The 12031-nt window shown below is 43.3% G+C and overlaps 1 protein-coding gene and 1 non-coding gene across 9 annotated transcripts in view; both read right to left on the bottom strand.

The window, feature by feature from the left end:
- The window catches only part of MINK1 (misshapen like kinase 1), a 66057-nt gene that overhangs the window by 18412 nt on the left and 35614 nt on the right, over window positions 1-12031 (bottom strand). For all 8 annotated transcript variants that reach the window (XM_023514029.1, XM_023514030.1, XM_003791204.1 and 5 more), the window contains exon 2: window positions 1884-1949. In XM_023514029.1, coding sequence (XP_023369797.1) covers window positions 1884-1949 — 66 coding nt within the window. The remainder of the gene's footprint in view (window positions 1-1883; window positions 1950-12031) is intronic.
- On the bottom strand, window positions 6235-6391 carry LOC111725684. Its single transcript, XR_002773697.1, has one exon. It is a non-coding gene; the product is annotated as a U1 spliceosomal RNA (small nuclear RNA).

Raw genomic sequence — 12031 nt, 5'->3', positions numbered from 1 at the left:
GCTTGAGCCCAGGAGTTGGAGGTTGCTGTGAGCAGTGAAGCCATGGCACTCTACCCAGGGGGACAGCTTGAGGCTCTGTCTCAAAAAAAAAATAAAAAACCTCAAGAGAGGCTGGGTACTCTTGGGAAGCCATGACAGTTGGGGGATCACTTGAGCTCAGGAGTTTGAGACCAGCCTGAGCAGAGCAAGACTCCACCTCTACCAAAAATAGGAAAAATTAGCCAGATGTAGTGGAGCACACCTATAGTCCCAGTTACTTGGGAAACTGAGGCAGGAGGATCATCAGAGCCCAGGAGTTTGAGGTTGCAGTAAATTAGGAAAATGCCACTGTATTCTACATGGGAGACAAAGTGAGACTCTGTTTTTTAAAAAACAACCCCCCCAAAAAAAAAAAACCTCACGAGAGACAAATGAGAGATATTTATATTCTGTTCCAGCCCCTCTGGCTTAGACTTTCTACAGTTTGAAAGTTAGAATAGGGAGTGATATTTCTCCATCCTAATCAAGACTGGAGGGACTGAAGGGGGGAGGGGTTTTCTTCTCTTCCACAACCCCCTACTAAGCAAGACAAAAACACCAGGTGCTTTCCTGACCCACACAGGAGGCCTCTCTCGGAATCAACCCTATCCCTCAAGCTTTTTATTGCTGTTCATAGGGAAAGAACAGAGACAGAGCTGAGATTTTAGGGAACTCAAGGAAACAAGAGCTGACATATCCCAGTGTCCCCCTACCCTGAGTCACTAGTCCTAATGGAAAGAAACTTCCACTTCTTGAGTGTGCCCCAGCCATTCCTCACTCCCCCACCATCCTTCTGAAATTCCTAGCAGGTACGATCTAAGGCACAGATAGGAAAGTCCAAGCCTTCCTGGGGAAAAGCAGGGTGGGCGAAGGCAGCTACTCACAGTGGGGACAAAGTTTTGCCAGCCCATGGATTATTTTTATCCTCAGCAGCCATTTAAGACCCCAAGCCCAGAGAAGCAGGAGCACACAGAGCTACTATTTCTATGGCAACAACTAGGTAAGAGATTGGTGGTGGTGGTGGGGTGTCTGTTTCCCCAAAGCTCACAGGGGAAGGAGGGCAACAGAAAAGTGAGTGCTCCCAGTGATATAGGAAACAAAGGGCCACAGAAACACAAGGGACTTGTGAAGATATCAAGCACTGGAGATGTGTCTGGAGATGAAGAAGCAACAGGCTGTGTGTTCCAGGGGGGCCTTTAGCTCGGAGGCAGCACCCACCTTGAACATCCCCACTCCTTGCTGCAGCCATATCCCCGCATCCAAGTGTGAGCGGTGGTCAGGCCAAATGAGAGGGCTGGGCTGGCCAGGCTAAAAGTTACAATCAGTGGCCGAGAAAATGTCACTTTCAGCTTCAAAAGCAGAAAGCCTGAGCTCTGGCTCCAGTCTGCTGCAGGCCAGTTGCAAGAGCTCAAGAAAGCCACTCCCCTCTGCAGAAGATCCTACCACCTCTAAGTCCTGGGTATCTCTGTGGTCTTGGAAGAAGTCCACCTCATACCTTCTGCTTTAGCTCTGCACTGAATTCCCAGGTTGAATTCTGACACACAAGTTCCCATACCTTTTCCACTGCTCTCCAGGCTGCACTCATGCTTCCCTGTCCCACACCCTGCCCAGCTACACACCTGCTTCTACCATGCCCAGGACTAGGTCCACACTCAGAGGCAGAGGCCAGTACAAATGCTTCCCTTCTGGCCATTCTTTCCTTTCCCACCTCGCTCCCAGTTCCTCTCCTCCCTTTCCCAGGGCCCCAGCCTTAGTGGTCCCCCATAACCCTGCTGAGACCTCCAGACTGGGAACCCACTTCTTCCACGCCTCTCAAAAGAGCCCATGGATGTGAAAGTCATGCTTCTGCACCATCTGAGTCTCACCTTGTACACCTGCCCATAGGTTCCATTGCCGACCACTTCCACCAGCTCAAAGATTCCAGCAGGGTCCTGGGGGCAAGAGGGTAGGAGGGAGAAAAGAAAGAATACGGCATCAGGATTTCAGAAAAGGATTATGAAGCTAGAGGGGAGGAGAGGGATGCTCAGTCAGGATATGAGAGTGAACACTAGTATATTACGTATTAGGAGGGGGCTTGCAGAAGGAACCCTGGTGGCCAGCTGCCCTTTCCCTATATTGGTTCAGAGATAACGTTTTATGGGAAAAGGTAGATGTGAGAACACTGAAGTCAGAGTCCAGGCCAGGCCAATGGCTCAAGCCTGTAATCCTAGCATCCTGGGAGGCTGAGGACTGCTCGAGCTTAACAGTTTGAGACCAGCCTAAGTAAGAGTAAGACCTGGCTTTACTTAAAATACAAAAATTAGCTGGGTGTTGTGGCTAGCACCTGTAATCCCAGCTACTTGGGAAGCTGAAGCAGGAGGACAGCTTGAGCTCAGGAGTTTGATGTTGCTATGAACTAGGCTAAGGCCATGACACTCTAGCCCAGGCAACAGAGAAAGACTCTATTGCAAAAAAGAAAAAAAGAATAAATGCAGAGATAAGGAAAGTTAGCGAGGAACAGGAATAGAACAGCCACCATCCTTTGTCCTCCTGCACCCTTCCCAGTCCTTCTGAGATTGAGGACTTTCAGGCCAGGGTTTGGAGGCAGAATGGACCTCCAAGGAGAGAGAAAACAGGTGATGGTGAGAGAGGGCCTCTGGGAGGGCAGAGGAGAAGGAAGAACTTTCTGTTCCTACATTTCTGAGCCAAGCAGTGCTAGGAGGAGAGGACCCTAAGGGCTCGAACAAAGCCTCTAAAGAGGCTCATTCTCCCCCTGGGCCATGAACAGGCAGGCCTGGCCACAGTAACATACCTACTGTGCAAGGCTATCCACACCCTCTTGGTGGAACTGTTTTGTTTTTGTTTGTTTTTTTTTTTTTGAGAGAAAGAGGAGTTGGGAGGTGGAGCTACAAGCTGGAGAGAGGTATTAATCCAGCACTGTCTGTGCTCCTGACTGACGGCACCTCCTGTGGAATGACAATTCTGGCATTTCATAGGGCAGGCCCCCTCCCCACTGACTGCTGGGACCAAGAACAGAGGTAGAACATGAAGATGGCACTTAGGAATAAACTCTCCAAGCAACACATGGGCCTCTGTGCTGATAATCTTAAAAGTACATAATCTGAAATTCCTTTCTCCCTGATTCTGAAAACCAATATAGAATTTCTGGAGGGTGGAGAACCCACAACCAAAAAACCCAAAAAAACAAGCCAATACAACTCCTTCATTCACTGACGTGATTGGCACATAGAAGATGACTTGGGCATGTGCGCAACCATGGAGACAATAGCCCGAGACTTTTTAAGAACATCTTCACTGAGCACTGTCTGCCTGTTTACTTAGAAAGGAACTGGAGGACAGGAAATGTGCCCCTGGCTTCCTGTGCATGCCCTATCATAGCATGTATCACAGTGCACTGTGCCTGTACACTGATTTGCCTTAAATGCCCTAGAGGCAGGGACTGACCCTCTTTGTTCACCAAATACTTCCAGCACCTTACTGAACATCCCAACCTGCTCAGAAGGCAGACTTAACAGGGGTTGAAAAAGGGTTCCCTCTGCGTGCCCTGAAGGGGCCTGGGTGGACCAAACCAAGAACTTCCTGGGTCTGTGTTTAACTCTTTTTTTTTTAATTTTTTTTTCTGTGTTTAACTCTTTATCTCCAGCTGAGGTTATTGAAAAAAATCTTTAATAGGTCTAATAACAACAACAACAACAAAAAGTAGGACCCACAGGAAAAGGAGGCCTTGCCACTGCAGGTAGGACTAGTAATTTTTTTTTGTGTGTGTGATTTTTGGCTGGGGCTAGGTTTGAACTTGCCACCTCTGGCATATGGGGCCAGCACCTTACTCCTTTGAGCCATAGGCACTGCGTAGGACTAGTAATGTTTGAACTTGAGAGCTGCAAGGAACCTGGAAGAAATCATTTATCTGCAATTTTAGACTTAGAGGTTAAAGATCTCCTAAAGATCTCCCCAAGGGAAGAGCTCATTCATTCTGGGGACTCTTTTAACTCTGATTGTTAAAAAGTACTTTTTTGGATTTAACTTAATTCTTTGTGAGATGGAAAGGAGACAGAAAAAGGACTTAAGTTCATGGTTTTGGTCCATCTTCTGGAGGTTTCCTCAGGTAGGAGTGAAAACATGATGGGCTGGTCATAAATATCTGCCACCATTAACTCAAATCACTACAAATACATTTTCATTCTGTAACCTTAACTCCTAATCTGTCTCCTTCCTATATGCTTGGGAGGCACCTAAGGATGAAGGCAAGATCTTTGAGGTGAGACACACTGGGTTAGATAATAACTTCTCATGAGTTTCAAGCCTGCTTCCTGACCACACCTACTTGAAAGGGCAATTTGGGGAATCACGCTGCGTGGTACCTCACACCCTCTGCAGAAGACGCCACATTTTGGCCCCACCCTGCTGTGCTTTTCAGCAGCATCTTTCTCCCACTGAAATCCTACCTCTCATCCCTGCTCCTCCTCCTTACTTCTCCCATCACAGCCACCCCATTCCTTAGTACTGGAAGCTGCTAGCTTGTGCCAATCCCTCTGTCTCCTTCCTGGAGCTCTCCCCTCACCATGTCTTCCTTCTGCTGCCACTGCTCAATTGGACCCTCCTAAGACATGCTTTTTTCTGCCCTAGAACCCATATGGCTCTAGATGCTTAGAGAGTCCAAACTCCTCAGCCTGATATTTAAACTTACCCCATCATTAACCAACCAATAAATACATTCTAAGTGTGTGCCTCCATTTGCCCTGCAATGGGCTTGGTCCTAATGAGAGAAAATCTGTCAGGCAACCTTACTGTATTTCATCCATCCCTGAAATATCTATTCAGCACTAATTATGTGACAACTCCTGAACTAAGTACAGCGGGAACTCAATGGTGAATGGGAAACAGATAGCCATATCATTTTTATAAATAGGCCGAGTACCCGAATATGAATATGTAGCAATATATGATAATACATCATAAGAATAATTGAAAGCACTAAAGCCATTAAGAAACTGTTTGGTATGGTAAAAAGTGCACTGGAGAGTGGCTTTCTAGTGAGAACTTTGGCACTAGTTGTGTGTTCCTGTGCAAATATTTACCTGTTTGGGGCTTCGTTTTCCTCCCACAAGCTGAAAGGATGTTGAATTGGGTGAAATGTCTTGTTTTATGATTTCAGGGGCCAGAATTACTTCTGGCTGGGGATCTCAGGCAGGCTCCCTGGAGGAGATGGTGTTTGAATTGGGCTTTAGAGGTTGGGTAACTTTCTACCTGGTGATAGGAATTTAAGAGTGGAGAATGCTAGCTCACGCCTATAATCTTAGCACTCTGGGAGGCCAAGGCAGGTGGATTGCATGAGTTCAGGAGTTCAACACTAGCCTGAGCAAGACAGAGACCCTATCTCTAAAACTAGCCAGTTATTCTGGTGTGTAATCTCAACTACTCAGGAGGCTAAGGGAAGAGAATAACTTTAGCCCAAGAATTCGAGGTTGCTGTGAGTTATGATCCCATAGCAGTCTACGGAAGATGACAAAATGAGACTCTGCCTCAGGACAAAAAAAGAGTAGAGAATGTCATACCCTACTGAGGGACAGCCATTTTGGTTTTGGATGCTGACTCTGAGATGTTTGGGTATGTAGAGGAATATGTGTCTATCTGATAGTTACAAACAAGGATCTGGAGATCAAATTTAGAGGCATTCACGAATGTGAGGGGTGGAGTCACAGAAAAGATATCCAAGGAGAGTACACAGGGAAAGCAGAAAAAAAGAGCCAAGATTAGCCTCTGAGGAGTGATCACATGCCACATGTTAGAAAGCAGGAGAACAGACACCAGAGGAAGAGATGGTCACAGAGGCCACCCCGCAGGAAGGACAAGGTGATGATGGCCTCAAATGCTACAGAGTGGTCAGAGGGCAGTGCAACCAAATACCACTGGCCTTAGTACCTAGATTCCCAGTAGGAACCTTTGTAAGAAATGTACTTCTGAGAGCAGAAGGCAGAGAGTCGGGGCTGGGGGAGACAGGGGTGTAATGAGGAAGTGAAGGCTTTGGGGAAAGCACCCTTTCTGGAGAAGTCTAACCTTGACAGGGTGGGGTAAATCAGATGACAGCTGGAGGCAGCAGCAGGGTCAGACAAGAGAGGTTCAAAATAGGGAAAATCTCTTACACCTACAAAGGGGAAGAAGCCAAAAAAGGAGGATGTCTGAGGAACTGATTTCTTTTTCTTACTTATTTTTTTAAAGGGGAAAGCATGAATGCAGTCCCCCACTACCATAAATTATGCAGTCGAGTTTCCCACATTTGTGCAGGGGTCAGCACATCTGGAGTGCAATGGATAAGCCTCACCCTGGGAAAACCACCTTCATGATCATGGTATCTCTCCTGCCAGGTAAGTATGAGGAACTGATTTTTTTTTTTCTGATTTTTTAATAATATGTGTGTATAGATACATAAGTTTTCATTTCACAGAATATAAACTAAGTCTTCTGCTGCTTTACAATAGTGATAAAATACAATAGGGCACATTTCTCTATAACACACATATCCAAGAATTCAGAATGCCCAGAGATACATAACACATGCAGTTCCAGTGTGATTTGTGCATTGATTTGCCTACAAAGGTGGGCCCTTCAAATACTGCATCTTCGTTCTTCATCACCCTTAAAGAGGAGCCTCTGGAGGGAGGTACTCTGCTCCTAGGTAGCCGTGGGCAGCCCTGGTACAGCTTTGTAGCATACAGTTGTACACCTTCTCTAGCTCTTCCTCAGCAATCTGGTTCTTACCCAGTCAACTGCTGGAAGATGGAAAGAGATGAGAACAAGTACATGGGTAAATAAAGAGAGGAGGGAGAGAGGAGGACAGGAAAGACATGTAGACTGCGGTCTGTTGAGGTAAAGAGGAAAGAAGATAAGGAGGTTGGGTGTGGTGGCTCACGCCTGTAATCCTAGCACTCTGGGAGGCCAAGGCGGGTGGATTGCTTGAGCTCACAGGTTTGAGACCAGCCTGAACAAGAGCAAGGCTCTATTTCTTAAAAAAAAAATAGCTGGGCATTGTGACGGGTGCCTGTAGTTCCAGATACTAAGGAGGCTGAGGCAAGAGAATTATTTGAGCCCAAGAGTTTGAGGTTGCTGTGAGCTATGACACCATGGCACTCTACCGAGGGTGACAATGTAAGACTCTGTCTCAAAAAAAAAAAAAAAGATAAGAGAATGCAATAAATACTCAATGACCATGACTTTAATGATTAAGTCAGAGAGAAGCTCATCTTCTAAGTAAGAATGGGGTTTGAATGAAGTGGCAAAGCTTGGGATTAGATGCTATCTGGCATGCTTTATGGTAGTGTCCCTCAAACTACAGGATACATAAAAATCACATGGGAAGCAGGCTCAGTACCCATAGCTCAGTGGTTAGGGCATCAGCCACGTACAGGAGGACTGGCGGGTTCGAACCTGACCTGGGCCTGCTGAACAACAATGACAACTACAACTACAACAAAAAAACAGCCAGGCGTTATAGCAGGTGCTTATAGTCCTAGCTACTTGGGAGGCTGAGGCAAGAGAATTGGTTAAGTCCAAGAGTTGGAGGTTGCTGTGAGCTGTGATGCCACAGCACTCTACTGAGGGTGACATAATGAGATTCTGTCTAAAAAAAAAAAAAAATCACATGGGAAGCAGACTCCTAGGATTTGCTTCTAGACATTCTGATTTTGCACCAGAGGTCTGTAGTGAGGAGCAGGAATCTGTTTATTTACCAGATATCCTGGGTAATTATAATGCAGAGAGTGTCACTGCTCTAGAGAGTTCCTAGGCAGGTATAGGATATCCTGGAGCAATGGGAATAGGCAGTGGTAGGCTGACTGTAGCACTATGTGATTAACTACGATTCCCTCCTCTAAGACAGATCTACAGCACCTCTGTGATCACTGACATTTCCCAGGGACACAATGTCCATTTTTTTCTACATTCATGTGGCCAACCCTACTTAAAAATGAACTTTCTCCTGTCAGCCGAGCCAAAGATCAACTGTTTTCCGGGAAGTTTCTCCTAGCTACTCTAGTTCACAAGCTATCTCATCCATAAATTTCCACCTCAATTTTACATTTTAATCTCATCCCCACCTTGAGTAGGTCCTACTTAGAACCAAGTATGTATGTATGTATGTATGTGTGTGTGTGTGTATTAATCTAATAATCTAAGGATGTCTACTCTTGCTACGGCTACTTCTACTCAACATTGTATTGGAGGTTCCAGCCAGAGTAGTTAGGAAAGAAAAAGAAATAAAAGACAACTTAGATTAGAGAGGAAGAATATCTCTGTATGTAGATAACATGATCTTAAATGTAGAAAATCCTAAGAAATCCACTAAAAAATATATTAGAATGAGTTCAACAAGGTTGCAGGGCACACAATCAATATATAAAAATTGATTATATTTCTATACACTCCAATGAATAACCCAAAAATGAAATTAAGAGAACAATTCTAATTGCAATAGCATCTAAAAGAGTAAGTTCAATCAAGGAAGTGTTAGATTTGTACAGTGATAACCACAAAACAATGTTGAAAGAAATTAAAGACCTAAGTAAATGGAAGGATATCCCATGTTCATGGATCACAGGCTTAATATTGTTAAGATCTAGAGAGTCAATGCACTTCTATCAAAATTTCAGCTAACATTTTTGCAGAAATAGACAATATCCAAAAAATCATATGGAAATACAAGGGATCCAGAAGAGACAGACAATACAGAAAAGAAGAACAAGGTTGGAAGACTCCTATTTCCCAATTTCAAAACTCCCTACAAAGCTACAGTAATCCAGACAGTGTGACAATGGCATAATAATAGACATATAGATCAAAGGGATAAAATTGAGAATCCAAAAATAAACTCTTACATTTATAGTCAATTGATTTTCAGTAAGAGTATAAAGACTATTCAATAGTCTTTTCAACAAATGGTGCTGGGACAAGTGAAGATCCACAAGCAAAAAAATGAAGTTAGATTTCAACCACATACCATATACAAAAACTAACTCAAAATGAATCATAGATGTAAAACTGTTAAGAGCCAAAACCATAAAAATCTCAAAACAGCAGTAAACTTTCATGACCTTGGATTAGGTCATGTTACACATGACATAAAAAGTATAAGCAACAAAAGCAAAAAAAAAGATAAATTAGACCTCATCAAGATTTAATACTTTTGTGCCTCATAATATGCCATCAAGAAGGTCAAAAGATAGGGCCAGGTGCAGTGGCTCACGCCTGTAATCCTAGCACTCTGGGAGGCCGAGGCAGGTGGATTACCTGAGCTTAGGAGTTTAAGACCAGCCTGAGCAAGAGTGAGACCTTGTCTCTTAATATAGCCAGGCATTGTGGAGGGTGCCTATAGTTACAGCTACTTGAGGCTGAGGCAAGAGGATCACTTGAGTCCAATAGTTTGACGTTGTTGTGATCTATGACTCCACAGTACTCTACTGGGGGTAAGAAAGTGAGACTCTATCTTAAAAAAAAAAAAAAGAAAGTGAAAAAACAGCCCACAGAATGGGAGAGAACATCTGAAAATTATTTATCTGATAAGGAACTTATATCTGGAATATAAAAAGGATTCCTACAACTTAACAATACAATAATCCAATTAAAAATGGGCAAAGAGTCTGAATAGATATTTCTTCAAAGAAGATATACATATAGTAGCCAGCCAGGCATGGTGGCTCATGCCTGTAATCCTACTACTTTGGGGGGGCGAAGGTGGGAAAACTGTTTGAGGCCAGGAGTTGGAGGCTGCAGTGAGCTATGATGACCCCACTACAGTCCAGTCTTTGTGAAAGAGTGAGATTCTATCTCTAAAAAAGTTTTTACAAAGGCCCCTCACGCCTGTAATCTCAGCACTCTGGGAGGTCGAGGCAGGTAGATTGTTTGAGCTCATGAGTTCAAGACTAGCCTGAGCAAGAGAGAGACCCTATCTCTAAAAAAGTTTTTTAAAAGGCCAGGTAGGGTGGCTCACACCTGTAATCCAAGCACTCTGGGAGGCCAAGGCGGGTGGACTGCTTAAGCCCATGAGTTTGAGACCAGCCTGAGCAAGACAGAGACCCAGACCCTAAAAACAAATAGCTGGTAGGCATTTATTAGTAGCAGCTAGTCAAAAGGCTGAGGCAAGGGGATGGCTTGAGCCCAATAGTTTGAGGTTGCTGTGAGCTATGCCACAGCACTCTATCCAGGATGACAAAGTGAGACTCTGTCTCAAGAAAAAAAAAAAAAGTAAAATAAAATAAAATAGATATATATACTGGCCAACAGCCCCATGAGAAGGTGTTCAACATTATTACTCATTAGGGAAATGCAAATCAAAACCACGATGAGATACCACTTCACTCCCACTAGGGTAGCTAGAATCAAAATATGGGACACTAACAAAGTTTGACAAGACTGCGGAGAAATTGGAACCTTATACCCTGCTGACAGGAAAGTAATATGGTGCAGCAACTTTGGAAAACAGGTTATTTCTTCAAATGTTAAACAAAGTTATTGTATGGCCCAGCAATTCTACTCCTAGACACTCAAGAGAATTAAAAACTTATGTCCACACACACAAAAAAAATCTGTTTGTGAATGTTCACAGCAAGAAGATTTATAATAGCCAAAGAGTAGGAACAATCCAAGTACCCAACTAATAAATAGATAAATGTGGTATATCCATACAATGGACTATTATTGGCAATGAAAAGGAATGAGGTACTGGTAGAAACTGTAACATGACAGAAGCAAGTCAGAAAAGGCTACATGTTACATGGCTCTATTACGTGTCATGTTCAGAATACACAGTGGTGATGGTTGCCCAAGCCTGTGAGTTTACTAAAAACCACTTAAAAATACTTCAAAGAGTTAAATTTTATGGTATGTGAATTATGCCTCAATAAAGATGCTATTAAAAATAATAATCCTTCAACATCACTAATCATCAGGGAAATGCAAATCAAAACTACAATGAGCTATTATCTCACCACATTTAAATGGCTATTAGCAAAAAGACAAAAAATAACATGCTGACAAGGCTTCAGAGAAAGGAGAATTCTTATATACTGCTGGTGGGAATGTAAATTAGTATAGCCATTATGGAACAGTATAAAAGTTCTTTGAAAGACTGAAAATAGTTTAGCTGGGCATGGTGGTTCAACACATGGAGTTCCAGCTACTTGGGAGGCTGAGGCAGGAGTATTGTTGGCAGCCCAGGAGCTGGACGTTGCAGTGAGCTATGATGACACCACTGCACTCTAGCTGGCGTGACAGCAATACCCTGTCTCAGAAAAAAAAAAAAAAAAAAAAAGAACCTGAAAATGGAACTGCCAAATGATCAAGGAATTGCACTGCTGGGTATATATGCTCCAAATAAAGGAAATATCTGCACTTTCATGTTTATCCATTTTTTTAAATAAAGCCTCTTTTAAAACATGAATGCACTCTCCTATTTATCACAGCACTACTCACAATAGCCAAAATATGAAATCAACCTAAATGTAAATGAATGAAGAAAACGTGTTGAGTATGCCAAAGTACACACATTTTAAGAAAAAAACTGTATTAAAATTTAATATTCAATATATACTGATATCTTATATCTCTTATAATTGTAGAAGTCAAACATGACTTGAGTATTACAATTTGGATAGTCTTTTTCTTGCTTAAAATGTGTATACATTTTTTTTGGCACCCTCTGTGTATGTGTGCATACCCAAACATATACACAATAGAATGTTATTTGGCCATAAAAAAGAATGAAAATCCTGTCATTTGGTCCTGTATCACACGAACCCCTCACGCCTGTAATCCTAGCACTCTGAGAGGCCGAGATGAGTGGATCACCTGAGCTCACGAGTTCAAGACAGCCTGAGCAAGAGACAGACCCCATCTCTACCAAAAATAGAAATATTAGCAGGCATGGTGGCATGTGCCTATAGTCTTAGCTACTCTGGAGGTTGAGGCATGAGGATCACTTGAGCCCTTGAGTTTTTTTTTTTTTTTTTGAGAGAGAGTCTTA

Source organism: Otolemur garnettii, unplaced genomic scaffold (assembly GCF_000181295.1).
Source record: "Otolemur garnettii isolate 467f Iridium unplaced genomic scaffold, OtoGar3 scaffold00046, whole genome shotgun sequence".
NCBI classification, from domain to species: Eukaryota; Metazoa; Chordata; class Mammalia; order Primates; family Galagidae; genus Otolemur; species Otolemur garnettii.
This window is presented reverse-complemented; position numbering and strand designations above follow the sequence as displayed.